The sequence below is a fragment of the Trachemys scripta genome, chromosome 1 (genome assembly GCF_013100865.1).
Source record: "Trachemys scripta elegans isolate TJP31775 chromosome 1, CAS_Tse_1.0, whole genome shotgun sequence".
Lineage (NCBI taxonomy): Eukaryota > Metazoa > Chordata > Testudines > Emydidae > Trachemys > Trachemys scripta.
Window position 1 is genome coordinate 187,568,599 of NC_048298.1, and position 20,224 is coordinate 187,588,822.

The 20,224-nt window shown below is 41.6% G+C and overlaps 1 protein-coding gene and 1 long non-coding RNA gene across 3 annotated transcripts in view; one reads left to right on the plus strand and one right to left on the minus strand.

Moving 5' to 3' along the window:
• The window catches only part of DOP1B (DOP1 leucine zipper like protein B), a 93,612-nt gene that overhangs the window by 55,564 nt on the left and 17,824 nt on the right, over positions 1-20,224 (plus strand). For both annotated transcript variants that reach the window (XM_034752580.1, XM_034752588.1), the window contains exons 22-27: positions 1,708-1,833; positions 3,661-3,795; positions 6,702-6,757; positions 7,662-7,766; positions 7,859-7,925; positions 10,667-10,811. In XM_034752580.1, the coding sequence (XP_034608471.1) occupies positions 1,708-1,833; positions 3,661-3,795; positions 6,702-6,757; positions 7,662-7,766; positions 7,859-7,925; positions 10,667-10,811 (634 nt within the window). The remainder of the gene's footprint in view (positions 1-1,707; positions 1,834-3,660; positions 3,796-6,701; positions 6,758-7,661; positions 7,767-7,858; positions 7,926-10,666; positions 10,812-20,224) is intronic.
• On the minus strand, positions 1,828-14,226 carry LOC117867505. The gene is made up of 3 exons (XR_004643422.1): positions 13,683-14,226; positions 11,418-11,508; positions 1,828-2,262 (listed from the first exon to the last, which is right to left on the minus strand). It is a non-coding gene; the product is annotated as an uncharacterized LOC117867505 (long non-coding RNA).

Sequence of the window (20,224 nt, forward strand, 5' to 3'; positions counted from 1 at the left end):
GTGGGGGCAATGGGGATTTCTGTTTTTAGTAGAGGATATAACCAGACAGCTACCTCCTTGGATGTTTGTTTCGGATTTGTACAGATTGTTTGTTTACTGTATTCATTCAATGAACTAACTGACGAGTTTGTTAGAGATGGAAAGAAGGAGCAGGAGGACCCAGAGGTGGATTGCGTAAACTGATTTCCTTATTGCAGTACTTATTCTCCTTGACCCAATTGTCGAGTAAGCCCCGAATTAATCACATGACACTTTTATCTAAGTTAATATGTAAATACCCACATTTACTACAACAGCCAAAAACCCTTATTTAATAATATGAACGCCCGTATAATGAATATTAATAGCTATATACTGAATATAATTATACCCACCCCTATTTACTGTTTACAGCATTAACCATATTATATAGACATTTTTACCTTGAAGATGCATTTTTGTGCAGTAATTGTAGCCAGAAGTTCCCTTAATCAGCAGTTCACAGGGGAGGGAGGAAGGGGCCATGACCCTGAGCTCGTTTATGTAGCTGGGAGAGGAAGGGAGTGGGGAGATAACACTTTTTCCACACAAAAGGTATTCTTCAGACAATCATATTCCTTATGCAGCTGCAACACTTATCTATCCTTAACAAGCAGAAGGGAAGGGAAAAGGATAGCAATTTTATCTATCAAGCGAAGAAATAGTGCTTGCCTGTGCCTTACTCCCTATTACCATGATAGCGGTTACCCAGGTCTTTACTTAACCCTTACATACCCCAACAGAGTTAATATTAAATTAATATTTTTCTTAACTCATTGATTTGTTTTATTTTTAGACAATTGTGGTAGTTGATCATTCATTTAGATTGCAGTATAATCCTTTGTTTTCTTTACTTCATTTTTGCTTCACTATTGAACTTGATAACAAATTTATACGAAGAATATTGAATCATTTTTTCTTTCAATAAGCCACTCAGGTCAGAAGAATTGGGAATCTGAGTCAAAAATCTGGTTTACTGAAGAGCTCTTATACTCTTTAACCTTTTGGTCCTTACAGGAAGGAGACAACAAAGAGTCCATTGAAGCAAATGAGAAAATGTAAAATTAGTGTTCCAGTTGTCCTCTAAACATAGTACTTAGTTTTCTAATGTATATTCTCTTTCTTCTTGTAATAGCCTTTCGCTCCTTGGCCAAGCTAGCCCTACCACTCTTCTCATGTCCTTCAAATCCTTTCTTCCCTCCTTGAAAACTCACTTTTCCATTAATTCTTATATTGCCTTCGTCACTAATTTCCTCCTCTTGTCCTCCTTTAGTAAATTGTCATCCATTTCTCTACTCTTTCTAAAATATTGTATATGTTTGTCATTCTATATATACTACTAGTTTCCTCCTCCCCCCACTCCTTTTACAGACATTGATTAATAATAATGAGGAAGTACTGTGTATGAACAATGATTGGGCAGAGAATATGCATGATGGAAAAATAGATTTTTGTTGTTAGCTTTCCAGGATTTGAGATAATCACACCTTTTAATAAGGGAGGAGAATGAACCCATGGGAAATCATCTAAATTAACCTGAATCAAAAGCATACAGTACTGTTCTTTAATGATAGTATAACTTCTGAATATCACATTAAAAAGCCAAAGAATCTCCAAATAAACAATGAAGATCAGTCTTGAATATGTTATTGCTAAACATTGTCAAAAATGTTCATCTTTTTTTTATAGACGATAAAAAATAAAATTTTAGATTTCTTGAATCCACTGACGCCACAACTTGGAGTCCAGTTAATATCAGCAGTAGCAGCAGTATGGAACAGCAAAAAAGCTCATAAGAATCAAAGTAAAATAAAGGTGAAGTTAAAGAAATGTTAATTCATATGATCGTTTCTTTTCACGAGAAAAGACAGAGGTTTTGTTCCTAGGTTTACTGCGAAGATCCTCGTGTTTTTGTTTTTGATTTTTAGTTTTGTTTTGTTTTTGTTGTACAAGTGACAAAGACAAGCCATTAGATAAGAATTTGAATTCAATATAATGGTTAAAATTTAAAATGTGAAGACTATAAGTAAATGGAACAAATATAATCAAAATAGGAAAAATAAAGGTTTTAGTGTGTTTGCATGTTGAAGAAAAATACTGAAAGAAGAAAATATTTTCCTTAGAGAATGAAGAGACCATTTATCTGGGGCATGACTTTTGTAACACAACCTGTGACGACTTTAGGACTTCTTCGTTGTGGGGGGAAAAGAAGTCATGGTGTCTGTCTCGCCAGCCAGCCTGCTCCTGAGGAAGATTAATCAATGAATTTTTACACATTTAACTCTATATCTGCAGAGTTATATGGGTTTTTTTTCAATATCTTAAACAACTAAATATTAAATGCCTTAAACCATTTTTATTGTAGGATAAAGAATTTATCGTAGGATAAAGAATTTATCTTTCTTGCAATACATTTCCCATGACAAAAATAATCTTACTGGCTTCCACTTTTCTGGAAAAAGTAATTTTATTTTTTATAAAATAGTAGAACTTATTTACATTGGTCAAATACTTGGTGTTGGAATGGAAATAGAAAAGTTAATTAAATACTATTTTTTTAATTTATATGCAAACTAAAACAAGACTCTCATTCTGCACATTATTACAATCTATTTTAAAACCTTATTCCAAATTTAAATAACTACAGCTTTCCAGAGAGTGACCTTTCTCTTTTTTGTGACTACTTTCAAGGTTTAAAAATTTGTTTTCATTCCACGCTGCAACAAAAACACTTTTGCAAAATGGAATTGTCAAAATAGCTGTATTCAGATTGAAAAGCTCAACTTTTCAGTGCGTTCTCTCCCTCTCTGGTCAGACTTGAACAAAGAGCACACGGGAATCGCAAAACCCTTTCCAGCAGACACGTAATTGAAACTATAAATCTCTATGAAATGTTTTGGCTTTTGAAACAGCATGTTTTGACTAAACAGATGAAAATGTTCTGACCAGCTTTAGAAACAACTGCAAAGGAAAAGCTCTTGGATACCAAGCTCCACTTACATGCATAGATGCAAAGAACAATTATCAGTAAGCACTTTAATACCAAGCCATTTTGAGTTGTTGGAGCCCAGACAATTCCAGTTTTCCTCCAGTGCTGTCCAAGACTCCAGGTCAGAAACCTTTCCAGAGGAGGAAAGTTAGAGGTAGCTCCCTCTGGAGCCAAACATGGTTACTAAGTACAAGCCCTCTTCCTAATCTGCCTAAGGCCTTGGCTACACTTGCGGATTCACAGTGCTGCCTCGGCAGCTCTCTCGCAGCGCTGCAAGTACTCCACCTTTCCGAGGGGAATAGCTTGCAGCGTTGCGAGCGAGCGTGCAGCACTGCAGGCGCTGATTACACTGGCGCTTTACAGCGCTGCGCTCGGGGGGGGTGTTTTTTCACACCCCTGAGCGCAGCAAGTGCAGCACTGTGAATTGCCAGTGTAGCCAAGGCCTTAGTCTGAGTGCATTGCTTCGTTGTGCTCCCAGCCGGGCAGGGCAGGGCAGAGAGAGAATGAATGAGACCCAAACTCTGATCCCCTCCGGGATCCTTTTCACCTGTTTGAGTTTCATATGTAAGTTTGCACATGGTTAATAGTGTGAAATGCTGTTTTCCTCCATCATTCCCTGGTACATTGAACTTAATGATGTTTGTGTCATTTAGATTCTTCCAGTGGCTAGTGCATCTCAGCTTATTCTTGTGGACTTAGTGTGTGCACTTAACACTCTGAAGACTGACACTATATTACAGCTGGTAAAAGAAGTTGTCAAGAAACCATCCCAAATCAAAGGCGAAGAGGTAACTGCTAAAATAATATTCAGCTTTACTGTCTTCCTTCTTCCAATGTGTCCCTGAAAAAAATCTCTGCTAACCTGAAAGAGGTTTTCAACCTTCATTATTATTTTTTTGTTACTGGTAATTATTAGAATTTGTTTCCTCATCATATTCTGTACCTAGTTAAAAATGTACTCAATGTGTATACAGTTTCTGATTTTCATTTTACAAGAGTAGTCGTTGGTTGTTTTGTGTTACTTTGGCAGTACAAAGCTGAGGTAAAGCCAGTGTAACAGACTTCTTGTGCATTCTCCCAGCATAGAGGAATTTCCAGATTTCGTCAGGTGAGCATAGTGGTTGCAGCCCCCTTGCCCTCCGCAAAGGGGGCACAGGCAGGGACCCATTGTGTCTGTCTGATCACTAGCTGCTGTAACAGCCTGGGGTTGGGGGTTGTTATCTGCCCTGAGGCTGCTCTAGGGCCTTTCCTATGTAAAAAACACCTTGGCCCCACTCCATTCTGGGATACAGAAGGGCAAGTCATAAGGATCTGGCTCCATCTATTTTAAATTCACAGTTCAGATTATCAAAAATGAAATAACTCTAAGTATCTAACATATTCTTTTCCTTTTTATCCTATTGTATTTCTTGCATTTCACTCTGCTTGGATAATTGAAATTTTAAGTTTCCCTTCAAGATTATCAAACGTGTGCCAAGCACTTCGAGAAAGAGAAAAGAGCTAGAAAAGATCAATATAAGAACTAAGTATTTTGGTTAGTAGCTTCACTTTCTGGTTCTCGTGTACTACAGTGCTGCTCTGTGTAGGCTCCCAACACTGAATAAAATTTAACTTTTCATTGAAATCTTAACAAACATCAATATTTCTCTTCATGTTGGGTTTGGTCCTCTTTAATTTGAGGCCTAAACTATGTCCCAGTACTCTTAAGCCATTGAAACATTGGAGCAAGCATTTGAAACAGAATTTACAAAACAGACACCAAAATTTTTCAGGTTTTTATGATGGACCAATATTTCCCTTCAAATTGAGTAACTTGCATAAAATAAATGCCTAGAAAGAGTAAATATGTGTGTCTTAAGGTACAGTTGTGTGTATGTGTCTGTAATTCAGCATAACAGAAATAGATATTTAACATTGGTACAGTCATCCTGCCTATCAAACAAAAAACATGCTGTGACGAGTTGGATCACAGAAACCCCCTTGGGAGCTGCCATCCGATGTGCAAAGACTACCCCTACTCCTGTTTTCCCTGCCAGCTCAGGACTCCAGCACCCTGTCTTGCTGAGCCAGACACTCCCGTCTGGCTCCAGACACAGACCCAGGGTCTGAATCACTTGTCCCAAAGCTGCAAATTTACCTGAAAACAGCTCACAGTAGTGTGCTTGTTTTTAGCACTCAGATGCCCAACTCTCAATGGGGTCTAAACCCACATAGATCCGTTTTACCCGGCATAAAGCTTATGCAGGGTAAACTCATAAATTGTTCGCCCTCTATAACACTGATAGAGAGATATGCACAGCTGTTTGCTCCCCCAGGTATTAATACATACTCTGAGTAAATTACTAAATAAAAAGTGATTTTATTAAATACAAACAGTAGGATTTAAGTGGTTCCAAGTAGTAACAGACAGAACAAAGTAAGTCACCAAGCAAAATAAAATAAAATGCGCAAATCTATGTCTAATCAAACTAAATACAGATACTCTCACCCTCAGAGATGTTTCAGTAAGTTTTTTTTCAGACTGGACACCTTCCAGGCCTGGGCACAATTCTTTCCCCTGGTACAGCTCTTGTTGCAGCTCAGGTGATAGCTAGGGGATTCTCCATGATGGCTCCTCTCTCCCCTTGTTCTCTTCCACCACTTTATATATCTTTTGCATAAGGCAGGAACTCTTTGTCCCTCTGGGTTTCCACCCCCCCTCACTGGAAAAGCACCAGGTTAAAGATGGATTCCAGTTCAGGTGACATGATCACATGTCACCAAGACTTCATTACTCACTTGCCAGCACACACACATACAGAAAGACTCACAGGTAAATACAGCCATCTGCAGACAATGGGAGTCATCAAGATTCCAAACCATCCTTAATGGCCCACGCTTTACATAATTACAATAGGCCCTCAGCGTTATGTTTTATATTTCTAGTTTTAGATACAAGAGTGGTAGATTTCTACAAATAGGATGATCACACTCAGTAGATTATGAGCTTTGTAATGATACCTTACAAGAGACCTTTTGCATGAAGCATATCCCAGTTACGTTATGTTCACTTATTTTCATGTTTTTATAAAACCATATAGACTGCACAACGTCACACATGCTTTAAACAAAATCCAATCCTAGTGAGTGTTTTAAAACTCATTAAGTAGTAGTTTCATTAGTAAAACTTTTGAGGGCCTTCCTTTTTATTAAATAAGACTGTTAAAATTGTAAGTGGAACTTTTAGAGACCTTTGCCATCTGGTCTGGCTATCCAGGAAATGTAGCTTTCAGAGCTTTTTACAAAACTTCACTTCCCAGATTCATGACAGCAGTTTGGCATAACAATGACTTTCAATTATCCTAGTTAGTGAGGTTGCTTCTGTGGTGATTCTGCTGTTTAACAAAGCTTGCTTTGAATTAAGCCAGCCTTGTTATCCTGCAGAGAGGTTCATTTATAAGTGTTTCTAGAGCTTTGGAAGAATGTGTCTGGTGGAGAGAAAGGATGCATCTTGTTTTATTCCAGACTTCCTTAGCAAAAGCTCTGAACTACCTACTATATCTACAGACAAGGCACAGCCTATCAGTCTCAGACTGGGAGACAGATTGCTCTCAGGGGGGAAAAAAGCAAGTCTCATATGGAACATTGAGTCCTCTAACAGCTTAAATTTCACTTTGTTGTAAAGCAAGAAGGTAATTCCTTGTTTTATTTTCAGAAATCTTCTCTAGTGGATATCCCAGTGCTGAAATTCAGCTATGCTTTCATTCAAAGGTAACTAGGTTGTTACATAAAGTGATTTCCATTTAGCTACAAATGCTATTTCAGCAACTAACAGCTAGCATTATTACTTTAGCTTTACTTTGACCTTCATAGCTGCTTGGCACAGAAAACCTTAACCTCTACATTATCAGTGCTTAATGAAGCAGAACTGGACAACCACTACATTGTCAAACGACAGACATAAGATTACTGTGTGGCGTGGTGTTCTGTGATTGCACTGATGTATTGGTGTTTGTATCATCGTGACACAATGTCATCATGTACAAACACAACAGCATGCTGTAACCTTCTCAAACTCTTATCAGGACATTATGATGAAATTTTTGTATTACCTTTCTCCAGCTCTAACACTGTTCCCGGCTGCTGGAAAAGTGTATGAAAGTTGGATACTTCTCCTTAATCTCCCTTCCAGGCTTTCTTAGGGAGGGCTCCTTGTGTTTCCAATTTATACTCTGCATTCATCACGTTAGACAGCATGGGGGTGATCAAAACTCTTCTTAGCATAGATTGCGGTGTATGCATGGAACACCTTAGGATCTTAGTCTGCAAAGCCTTCTCCTCATTATATCATTCATGGAGACCCTCTTCTTTCACAGCACTGGCATATTCCATATGCTCCAAGCCTAGCTTTAGTTTGCAGGACAACCCAAGTCAATTCTGTGTACTGTTTTGACTTCGATACATCAACACACTAATAGAATGAAAGGATAATATAAGTGTCATCGTGCATTGACAGGATATCATGGTACTTAGACACAAATACTATGGATAGTAGTTCATTAGACTTGGGGAGAACTAGAAGACTAAAGTTGATGGGAAGCTCCTAGAGCCAGCACTATCTGTGCTTATGGCTGATGTATTGTTTGACATCAGACTTGCATGTTGTTTTTGGCAGACTTCCTGTCTCAGCCCTGCAGGAGAACTTTCAGTCATTGTTAGGAGTGCTGAAGGAATCTGTGCAATTGAACTTGGCTCCCCCTGGATATTTCCTGCTTCTGAGGTATAGCACAAAACAAGGTGGTTTGGTTTGATTTGATAGATTGAGTAAAACTGTCCATATTACTAACTTGGAATGAATTCTTTTTCCTACAGTACTCTGAATGACTTTGTGACCAGAACTCCTAACCTGGAAAATAAAAAGGATCAAAAAGACCTGCAGGTATTGTGTACATACACTTTTAGTTCACAAATCTGGCACCGCACTCTTCATTCTAAACCAAGATTAGTCCAAACCAACTCCATGTCTGAACATCCGCATACTGCTACATCTACACTACAGGGGGGAGTCGATTTAAGATACGCAAATTCAGCTACGTGAATAGTGTAGCTGAATTCGACGTATCGCAGCCGACTTACCCCGCTGTGAGGACCGTGGCAAAATCGACCTCCACGGTTTCCTGTCGACGGCGCTTACTCCCACCTCCGCTGGTGGAGTAAGAGCGTCGATTAGGGGATCGATTGTCGCGTCCCAACGGGACGCGATAAATCGATCCCCAAGAGGTCGATTTCTACCCGCCGATTCAGGCGGGTAGTGTAGACCTAGCCTGAGAAAGTTTGGGCATGGTGCAAGCCAGTAAGTAAGTGTGTAAGAATGCATAAAATATAATCTTCCAGATAACAAATTATCTTGTATATTTTTGATAAAGTTCTAACATGGCTCAGGATGCTGATTGGCCAAAGCTGTATTCAGATTGCGTGTCTCTTGTGATGTCATCCTTTAGATTTAAATTCATAACACAAATATGATGTCACCACATCCCTTCATTTGTATTATCATTGAAATTTTCAAAACCAAGTAGGAGAATTAGGTGCACTATTCCCATTGAAGTCAATGGGAGCTGTATAGCTATGTCCCCTAGTTGGCTTTGGCAATCTCAACAACTGTTTATCCATTCACCTATTATGGAAACAAGATAAGGATTAGAGCCGGATTCTTTTCTCCTACTGTTTCTGCTTTTGCCAAGATAGCTGAAGCACCACAGACTTGTTACAATCATCTTTGGCTCTGAATTTGAGATGAAATGTTGAAAAGTGAACCTTCTGATAGCTGTGATTGTGGTGCTTGTGCTGCCCAGCAGATATGATAGAGTGATTTCTTCCAGTTTTGCTTCATAAACTGGCCAGCAAGATAATTGTCTAGTGAATGCCTAGCTTCTTACAGCATTATCAAGAAATGATCTGATTTTTCTGGCAGCCTTGGAAGGGAAACCTGAAGTTTCCGAACCAGAGTATCCATCCTGCAGTGAATAGCTCTGCTGCTCAAACATGAGGCTGGGAGTAGGGTTTGGCCCAACCCTAAAATGGGAAGACTGAAATATGGCCAGATGAATTCCCAAAAAATAAAACGACACTTTTAAATCATTCAGTTAAAAGTAACCAACATCCCCATCTAATTTAATACCACATGGAAGCCCTGTAGCTGAAGGGAAAGGAAAAAGCAGACAGGTTTTCAGACCATACAGTTCAGAGCCTAGAGAACAATAGAGGGTACTGATGCAATTTTTTTGGAAATCTGAAGAACAAATTCAGAACATACAAGTCTTTGAGAGATGACTGCTTATTAATGCAGTATAATGGATACTTTGCAATCTTCATTTGAACCGACTGGATGATTACTCCACTAGAACTGAAAAATATTTTGATCAGCTGAATTCTGTGGCCCTCCAAGGAGACAAAGTTTAAGAAACCTCAGGGGACAAAAACTTTCTTAAAACATAGTAACTTGTCAGGTAAAAGACTGGAAATCTGGAGAGCCAGGTAAGAGTCCATACTCTGAACAATCAGGGAAATACGCAGTGAGTTGAAACCTGTGAATTTATCAATTATCGTAAGAATGAATCCCCTAATATGTTTCAAATTTGTGACCTAAAAAAGATGCCCGTCAAAGTATATGAGGGAAAATGTTGAGAGAGACATTTTGGGATTCAAATCTCCTGTTCACCATTGGGGTGTGTGGACCCTGATTATCTCGTTAACAACAATACTATTGTATTCCTATTGGATGCTCCAGTTGTGCACTCTTATCCTGATGGCCACAGAAGCAGTGGTAGATAAGATCCATAAAGAATAAACTCATCATCTAGCCTGGCTCAAGTTAGAAAAAAGAAACTTGTCAGAGGGAGTAATGGTAGCAATAGGATTCCCAATCAAATTGAAAATACAGCAGAGTCTGCAACAAGACCCATGCCTTCTGTGACCTAGATTCTACTAAACTGCTAATGTAAATCATTAAAATTTAAAACGCCCAGAAAGCAAATGAGGAAGTGGAAAGAATGAAGACATTCTAAACAGACTTGATCTTGTGTGTGCTCAGTGTGTGCCAACCTACACAGGAAGTGAAAAACTGAAATGGGTTGGTTGTCTCTCCCTTTTTTAATCTTTGACTCTGCTATTCTCTCTCCAGTGCTTAGCTTTTATGCCACAGTTGAAGAGAAGGTTTGTCAAAAGGGAAAAAGTCCCCCTTCCTGTTGTGATTATAAGGATAGTCATCAAGAGTAGATTAATTATAGTGTTAGGTATTTTTTGCTATCATAGATTAATTTTCTTTTATATTAATGTTTTAGCCCAGATATGTGTGTGCATGCATACACATGTACATAATGACCTTTCCATGGAAAGGTATGATTAAGACCTGTACGTGAATCTACTCTAACCCAAAGCTTTCCTTTCTTTTTCATTGTTCATGCCTACTACTAAATGAAATGAGTGACACTTTACTACCTGCAGAGTGCTGATAAATGTTTCTCTGCTCTGTTTGTTATTACTCACCTCCATATACTTACAGATATGGTACCAGGTACAAAACACTGTGCCAGTTTCCAAATAAAACAAAAGCATCCTTGGGCTGGCCAGATCCCAATAGCTTTCATCTGATATAGTGTTGCATTGATTACTTTTCAGGAGGTGACCCAAAAAATCTTGGAAGCAGTGGGGAATGTTGCTGGTTCCTCCCTGGAACAGACTAGCTGGCTGAGCAGAAACCTGGAGGTGAAAGCCCAGCCTCAGATCTCTTTAGTTGAATCCAGTGCTGAAGATGACTTGTATGGTAAGGTGGTTTCTTAAGGATCCAGTGTCACTTCTGACCTTCTTGTCACTTTTCTGTACCATTTATTATAAAGTTTAGTGACAATCTGGCTTTGTGCTCATGTGAAAATGATTTTTATCATACCACAAATTACTAAAGAGAATGAACTGCTATTTAAAAAAAAAAAAAAAAAAAAAAACTAATGTGCACCAAAAGAGCACGTTATCTTCTCATTTAAGTAAAAATTCAGATATGTTAAATGGCATTCAGTCAGTATCTGTACATGACATGAACTATACTGGAGGGAAATATTAAGGTACACATGTGTAATACATTCTATATACCATCCTTACAAATAAGGTCAAAAAGTACATAGAAACCACTTTTGTAATGGTAAAATATGTTGCCATTTATTGAACATAATCTGTAAATTTTCTGATTTGTAAGAGGGTGATTTTTTTTCTTGCATACTTAAATACTGAAATCCAATTTTTTTTGACTGATCTCGATTAAGAGGTAGCATTTTTCTAGTGTGGTCTAAGAACAAGTCTGAAAACCAGGAATACCGGAGTTCTAATTGCAGCTCTGCAAGTCACTCACTCTAAGGAGTCAAATAAATCATTTTACCTCTTTGCTTCCTTCCGTTGGTGTAAAATGTCTTATACGTACCAACTTCATAGGGGTGAAGGTTGTGAGAATTGATTTGTTCATGCAGCACCTGGGGGAGAGTGAGAGAAGTAAAATGCTATATAAAAAGCAAGGCCAGCATTTTCAGACTTGGCTATTTAAGAGTCAGTATAAGCTTTGGGTGCTCGGCACCTTTTGAAAATTGAAATACTTTTTATTGTGGATTTAGAAGCCAAACAGTAGGCTCCCAGGTTTGAGAAGTTAAACTTCAGTGGGTTTTTTTCATGTTTTGGTTACATATATTGAATTGCTGCTTAGTGAGAGATTTATTATAATACCAAGTTTTTAAACAACTATTTGGAGTAGAGGTTAATAGGGTATAACTGTAATATTTTTGGGAAATTCCTTTTTAAAGAATTATACAGTTTTCGTTTTTTCTTAAATGAAAGCTAAGCTTTAGAAACCGAGGAAATTCTACATTCTTCTTCAAATGCTGGTCCCTATGGGTATTCACTGTGGTTGCACATGCACTTGAGACTGGAAAACACTTCCATAGCAGTTGTTGTCAGACATCACCAGCGTGATGCTCTGCTCTATCCAATGTTGATAAGTTGGCTGCATGAATATGTTCCCTCTGTGTGCTGCCTGGGCTCTGCGCAGATAGCTGACACAGCAGACCCCGAGAGAACCCCCAATGGCCACAGTCTCCGATAAGGTACAAAGGCACCCAGCCAGGTTTTATTGTCAAAGGAAGTACAGTAATAGTTACCTGCAGATTCTACAGGACTTACTATGAATATGTGCCCCCTGACAATGGACCGGCTCAGTCAGTGGGGGGACTGTCCACTGCCCTCTAGGCTAGACAAAGACATCCACTCAGGGATGCATTCTTATACACAGGTACAAACAAGTTACACGTCACTCCTGATGCATTGAGGTACAACCCCTCTGCATGTTGGGGTGCTGCCTCTCTCCTGGTACATGTTGATTTGAACAAACAACTCTTATCAATTATATTTGACCCTGTCTTTAGGATGGGCCAGGCTGTTCCTCATTATCTCTGTGGAATGTGTTCGTACCAGAATGTTCTGGTGCTATCCTGGCACATGTTCATCCTATTAGTACTTGATACCTTTTAGATATGTGTATACGTGCAATTAGCAGCTGCCTTCTTGCCAACTTCTGTGAGCAGGGCCTGCCTCTGGCTCACAGCTTAACTTTGCTTTATGTTAACAAAGTCTTGACCATTACTTTAGTTCAGGCCTCTGATACCAAGGGTTTATGTTTCAGGGCCTCATCTTACTACAGCAGTGTTCATTGGTCTGTGCCTGTACCCTACTCCTCCTCATACTCTGAACCAAGGGCATAAAGAGTCTCTCAGAGCGACTGCCTTTCCAGTTCCTTTCTCCTCTTCATGGTCTGGAACAGACCCATGTTCTGTGTCAGTAGCCTTTCTAGCGCTCCCACTTGAACTTGTAAATAGTGTGTAAACAGTTTTATCTTTAGCTAGTTAGCTGTTAGTTAGCTAGTTCAGGGGTTCACTCCCCCCCCTTGTTCCTTATTGTTCAGGGTACCCAGTATGCCCCAGATTCCAGGCTTCAGGTCTTGTCTGCCTGTTCCTAGGTCTTCCTGGTTAGCAACTCCCACGAGAGCTGGTATGTACTTACCTTGGGGAATCATATGTTCCTTCAAAATGTGACATCCACCATTCCTTTCTCCCTTCTACCAGGCAGTCGCTGGAGTTTAGGCTCCATAAGCACGTAATGAAGCTGTTATGGGGCCCCAATATGGTCCTGGGCTCTCCCACTCCCCATCTCACTGACTTGAGCCTCTGTGTAGCACCTCTCTGACACTGGTGCCCTCTAGATCTAAATCCTCCAGCAAGCGGTAGAGGAGTTGTTGTTGTTTATTTATTAATACAGTATACCACCACAACAGCAATTTAACCATAAATTCCTTTATAATTTGACCTCTGGATTTAATATTTATATAGCTGTTCCAAATGGGCCCTGAATGCCTAAGCAATTATCACATCTATACAGTAACATGCAGTTATACCTATTGCTCAGATATTTACCTCAGGGCTAGCCCCAGGATGCTCAAACCATGTTGGCTGGCTCCAACTGGACAGGCTCATGTTATGCTTATAAGAAGCACACAGGTTCTTTTTCAGGGGAAAAGGCAACACACTGCGTTTACTGGAAATACAGTAATTAGCATATGCACACACCCTCCCTCCCTCCCTCCAGTCAATGTTATAGTTACCAGTCCAAAGTCCAGATCAATCTAGTGGCCAGCTAGGTTGATCACGGGTAGGTAGGAACCAGGTTCTGTCGTTCACGACGCAATGCTCCGGGGAAGTCTTGGCAGGACGAACACAAAGTTTCATGGAAGGCATCCTCTTTATATAGTGATTTTCCTTCATTGGGACCAATGAGTTTTGCACCATCATGCTGTAATCAATTGTCGTTTGAGTGCTTGTTTTCTTAAATGGTTCTTCTCATCCTTTATCTTGTTCTTTCATTAAGTCTCTCAGGGAGTTATCCCAGGCTGGTTCTGATCACAACTATATTGTCCCCATTGATAGATGCCTGTCTCGTTTTTAGAGTCGTCAATCTGTCCTCCTCTGACATTGCAACACGCCCCTATTGAAATCTTCTGGCACCCATACATCTGTCCTTGGTTCCTCCCTAGACCATCTGTTCCAGTGATGTCCTTCACGCTTATCTTCTAACACACACATTCCTCATTCACACACAAAACAGGATTGATTTACACATAGCATTTGAATCAAAACATCAAATTGCAATGCAGGAGAAAACAATCATTACATTCTTTTACTTATTTTAAAATGCTAAACCTACAACAAAGTGGTGATCCTAAAGGTCTGTCACTGCCTTTAAAATCCGCTTCAGACACAGATTTTGGCTGATGTGTCTTTACTAATGGCCCATTAGGCCATTCCTTTCTGCTTTCAGAAAGGGTGGCTGTCAGGATATGGTCAAATCATACACCAATACATTTAATGCGTGCTACATTATTATTATTTATCCTTCATTCTAAATTATACAAAATACAAACATAAAATCCTACTACACAGGCACTAGCAACAAACACTCTTAAGAGACCATTCTTTTATACTTGAATAAACTGAACCTACATGACTATAGCCACTACTTCTTGAATCCTTTTCTCTGCTAAAATTGCTTAGAACCATCCTTGCTAATTGGGGCCTTTTTCTTCAGATTTTCCTCTTATCTTCTCAGCCGCATTCCAGATCCAGTGTTTCCAATTAAGCCACATTCCAAGCCCAGTATTTCCAACCCAGCTGGCCATCTTTCAAAGCCTTTCCACAACTGCTAAGCATCTGCTCTTTACGCAAACTTTACTTTAGCCAAGTGTGTGTGTAATAAAATCCCATACAAGTGCAAAGATTCAATTAAACAAAGGTATGAGGAGGGTAACGGTAAACAACCCCATAAAAACAGGGATAAATTGCCTCATAAGTCCTGCTTTTTTTTTTTTTTTTAAGTCTGCTTCTCCTCTCCCCTCAGTATTAAATGAAACTCTTCTCCCTGGTGTGGGTTCATCTGGAGCTCACAGGGACAAGAGGCCAGCATTGTTAGCACTGGTAGTTCCCAGTACTCTAAAACAGTCCTGCACCTTTCATAGACTGATCCTTGCACCACCCAGAGACAAAAGGGATTGTTCCTCCTCTATACTAGACGTGGGCAAACTACGGCCCGCAGGACCCTCCTGCCCAGCCCCTGAGCTCCTGGGCCGGGAGGCTAGCCCCTACCCCTTGCCCTGCTGGGCCCCCCTCCACCGCAGCCTCAGCGCACTGCGCTGCCGGCACAAATGCTCTGGGCAGCCGGGCAGCGCAGCTGCAGAACCTGGCCTGACCCAGTGCTCTGTGCTGCATGGTGGTGACGGCGTGGCTGGCGACGGCGTGGCTGGCTCCAGCCGGGTGGCGCGGCTGTAGCGCTGCCAGCCACCAGCGCTCCAGGCAGCGCGGTAAGCGGGGGCAGGGGAGTTCGGGGAGTGGCAGGGGCCGAGGGTGTGGATAGGGGTTGGGGCGGTCAGAGTGCGGGGAACAGGGAGGTTGAATGGGTGCAGAGGTCCTGCAGGGCAGTCAGGGAGAAGGAGGGTTGGATGGGGCAGGGGTCCCGGGGGGGGGGGGGGGGGGCGGAGGGGGGGAAGCGGGGGAGGGAGGGGAGGGGGGGTGGGGGCCGGGCCACACTTGGCTGTTTGGGGAGGCACAGTCTCCCCTAACGGGCCCGCCATACAATTTCTGAAACCCGATGCGGCCTCAGGACAAAAAGTTTGCCCGCCCCTGCTCTATACTGATGGTACTGCACTGTAAGAAAACTGCCATGCTCAAACCAGAGGATATGTCTAGACCATTGGTTCTTAAACTTATTTGATCATGCCCCCCTTCTTTGTGTCTGTAGTAGTTTATGCCTCTCCTTCCACCACACAAGTACATATACAGATTTAAAAACCAAAACATGCAACTCTCACTAAATATTAAAACAGTAAGGCATTGGTTCAAACAAAGCCAATGATCCATTGTAATAAGAGCAAAAGCAAAACTGCAGTTGTGGTCGACGTCTACAATTAAATGTGCACGCTGCATTGGTTAATGCACAGATGGCAACGACTTTGTATGATGCTATGCAAACTTAACAGAAATCAGTCAAAAGGTATAGCGCCATCTAGAGTCAAATGCACAGCGACATCTGAGGACCTGATATGTTTGGGGGAATCAGCTTTGCTAGTTATTCATTGCTGTGGTAAATGTGCAGTATTTTTTTTTCCCTAAAGCTTCTCTTATACACCCCAGGCCCCAGAATACATTCCATGCCCTCTGGTCTCGACCCTAGACTCCCATCAGCTCTCCTCCAGCGAGGCCTCAGTGTGCCCTTCGCAAGGATCTGGTGATTTACACCAATCCCAAATTCCCAGTCCTCAGACCCAGTACTGTCAAGGGACATCCCTACCCAGTCAGCACATCACTTGCCAGTTCCAAGTACCAGCTGCAGTATGGAGACTCTGACACCATTGGTGTGCTACTCACCAGTGCTTGTCTCTGGCAGACGGTACTGTACGCTCCACCAATAGTTAAATGACTTCTACTCCTTGGATGAACAGGAGGCAGCACTGACTGTTCCCCTAGCGGTCCTGATATGAGACAACAGCCCAGACAGGGCTTCCAGAGCCTCCCAGATGGCTCCAGTAGTGCAGTTAGCAGGAATGTGTTTTTTAGGGGCCGATGGTACCTACCATAGGCCCGCCTCCATATCCTTACAGGGGTGCTGGTACAATTTTTATAGGGGGGGTGCTAAGAGCCACTGAACCAAACTGTAAATCCTGTATATGATGGAAACCACTTCAAGCCAAGGGGTGCAGCAGCACCTCCAGCACCCCTAATTCCAGCACCTATGTATCCTTATGATACATACCCAATGGCCATACTGGGCTCCTGGTATTCATACTTTTGGGCCCCAGACTAGTAGGGTCTTGGGCATTGCATTAAAAGAACTTCACTTCCCGGAGAGGAACCTCAGTCCCCAGGGGTGCCTTATAGAAGTCTGCTGGCAGCACTATTTTCTTCCTCTCCAAATGAGGTAGTGGCACTACCCTCTCTCTCACCATCAGACAATTATAGGGAATAGAAGGACCTCTTTAGAAGGGTTGCAAAAACTCTTCAGTCCCCCTTAGAAGAGGATCAGGATCCTACCCATAAACTCCTGGATATTCTTTAGACTGGGTCCCTATTTTAATGAAGCCATATCAGAGCCTGCTAAGGCTAAGAGGGCTGAGAAGAAGTACTTTGGAGGGAACAAAGGGGCAGAATATTTGTTTTCACACCCTAATCTGAACTCTGTACTGGTCCAGGCTGTCACGGAGCGAAATAGGCTGCACCAGCCTAGGTCTACCTCTTCAGACAAAGACACCAAGACACTAGATTTCTTTGTTAGAAAGAACTTTTCATCAGCCAGCCTCCTATTTGTCATAGCAAATTACCAGGAATTAATGTCCAAATATATTAATTACAAATATACTGTCAGAATTTGCTAATAGGATACTACAGGAACATAGGCCCCAATTCAAGGCCATCCTGGACAAAGGGAAACTGGTTGCCAGATTGTCCATCCAAGCATCACTCGATGGAGAGGACGTGGCTTCCCGCTCCATGGCAACCTTGGTAGTTATGAGCCAGGCTTCTTGGTTGCAATCCTTGGTGTTCCCCATAGTGATTCCGGTAACAACCCGCTTAGCAAGAAAATAGACAAGTCACTTTGCTCTCATGCAGCCCTTCGCTCCTGGCACCAAACGGGAAATATTCTAAGCCCCATCTTCATGGGGTACCACTCAGCCCCTCAGTCTTTCTGTCATCAGAGGGCCTATGAGCCCCCTCAGAAGTGCCAGAGGGTACAGCAAAGCAGACATGCCACACTACCGTCGCCCCCTCTTCAGACTAACCTGCATACCAAGAAGCCATTTTGATGGGATGCTTGAGTGCCACCAGCCAGTCTCCGCATAGCCAGTTCATCCCACCCATTTCAGTGTCTGCCTGGCCCATTTCCTCCTGATGTGTGAGCATATCACATTGGACAAATGGATCTTGGCCATCAGCTCGACTGGCTACATGATAGAATTCCTTTCTGCCCCGTCTCCAAAAACCCTCTCCCTGTCTCTCTTCAGGGACCCCTCTCATGAGAGCATTCTCATACAGGAGGTGAACTCCGTAATCCAGTTAAGAGTAATAGATCCCATACCCTCTTACATAGGGGGAAGGGCTTTCACTCCACATATTTTCTCATCCCACTCCCAACCCCACCCATCCTGGACCTTAGACAGTTAAATGTCATCATATGATGTTCAAGATTCAGTTCACCTTGGTCTCCATAATCCCTTCCCTGAACAAAGGCAAGTGGTTTGCGGCTCCCTGTTTTGAAGGATGCCTGTTTTCATATAGACATTCACCCTGCACTTTATGGTGGGCCTCTAGAGCATTTCCAATACAAAGTGCTACTCTGCAACACTGAGAGTTTTCACAAAGGTACTGTCATGGTGGCAACGTACCTGCACCAACAAGATATCCCAGTAGGTTCCTACCTAGAGCATTGGCTGCTCACGGGATGGTCGTATCAGGAAGTGCAGGCTGCAGTCACCACTTTCACGCCTTGGGACTTCAAGCAAAATCCAGAAAAGTCCGTTTTAACCCCCACACATGCCATATAATTATCGGAGCGAATCTGAATTCATCTCCATTGCCAAGAGGTATGAAGGAAGAAGCAGTCTTCCCAAAGGCTCTATAAATGGATTTCAGGCTGCACCCCTCCTTCAAACTGTCACGGCTCACTCACTTGGAGCTCAGGTTGCCTCAGTGGCTTCCTTTCTGGGAATTCCCCTCCCGGTGATCTGTAGAGCAGCAGGTTAGGCATTCACTGCTTCTTCTTTTTTCCCCTTTTACTAGGCATTATGCCCTGGTTCAAGCTTCTTTCAAGGAAATTTCTTTTGGTTCAGTGATCTCACGATCTGTGGTGCAGAACACTTCTTGTATCCTCCGCCTTGATGAACATTGCTTTGGAGTCACCCACTGTGAATACCCATAGGGACCAGCACTTGAAGAAAGGAGCGTTACTTGCCTTAGTCACTGAAGTTCTTTGAGACGTGTGGTCCCTATGGGTGGTCCACGATCTGCCCTTCTTTCCTTCTGCTTGGACCTTCGCCTGATTTGCAGTAGAGTAGGAAATGAAGAGGAAGTTGCAGGTCAGTACATGTTGCCTTTTATACCCTTGGTTCAGAGGGTATAAATCCATTCAAATCAGCTGTGAAAAGTATGCCCCTTTTTGACTAAGGAACTTTGCTGAATGAGTGTTTTCTAGTCAATTTTTCATTTTTCCTAAGGTCTTTGCCAAATGTAAAGCATTCACAGATAGAGGCTGCAGAATTTTCAAATCTATACTTGTACAGTGCGCATGTGTAATGGTAGTACATGTGACCGACAGTGCACTGGTTTCATAGATGCCTATCTCCAATAATTGATCATTTACTCTTCTTTTTCAAATCCTGTAACTTAAAGATCTGAGGATAGAAGTTTGTATCTGCAGACATGCTAGCTCTGTTAACACCTATTTATTGGAAACTGGCATATGTTTATGGCTTTAAGGAAGTTTAAAATGATACAATGTATGTTAGGATATAGATATGCAGGCCTGTCTGCAAAGGCCTATACTTTAAGAATTTAGGTGTATTCTTATCACTTAGCTAGTTATAGAGGTATAAAAGAGAGAATCAAAATCACTGTCTTCCAGTGTAAGGGCCTTCTCTCACTGTGACAGTCTGAGGCCCTGTTCTTCGGCTAAGGCCTTCGGCTAAGTAGCAGAGACAGCTATAAACGGGGAAGTGTATGGTCACATCCTTACATTCCAAACTAGTCACATTGAAATAAGGTGCTGTTGTGCTGTTAGGAATGTCAGGACAGGATTGTATTCCTATCACCTCCAGAGAAAGGGAAGAGCCTAGAAGTTGTAAAAGGAAACTTAGTTTGATAGCATCCTGTCTGGCAAGAACTCACTTATCAATAGCTGGGATGTGAAATCCTCATTTCTTTGTTGTTCTATCACTGTAGTCTCCATTTCCCTATTGTTTGTCTGTATAATCTCTGGTTCTGTGATTGTTTGTTTGTCAGCTGTATAATTAATTTTTGGTGGGTGTAAACCAATTAAGGTGGTGGGATATAATTGGTTAGATAATCATGTTACAATATGTTAAGATTGGTTAGTTAAATTTCAGTA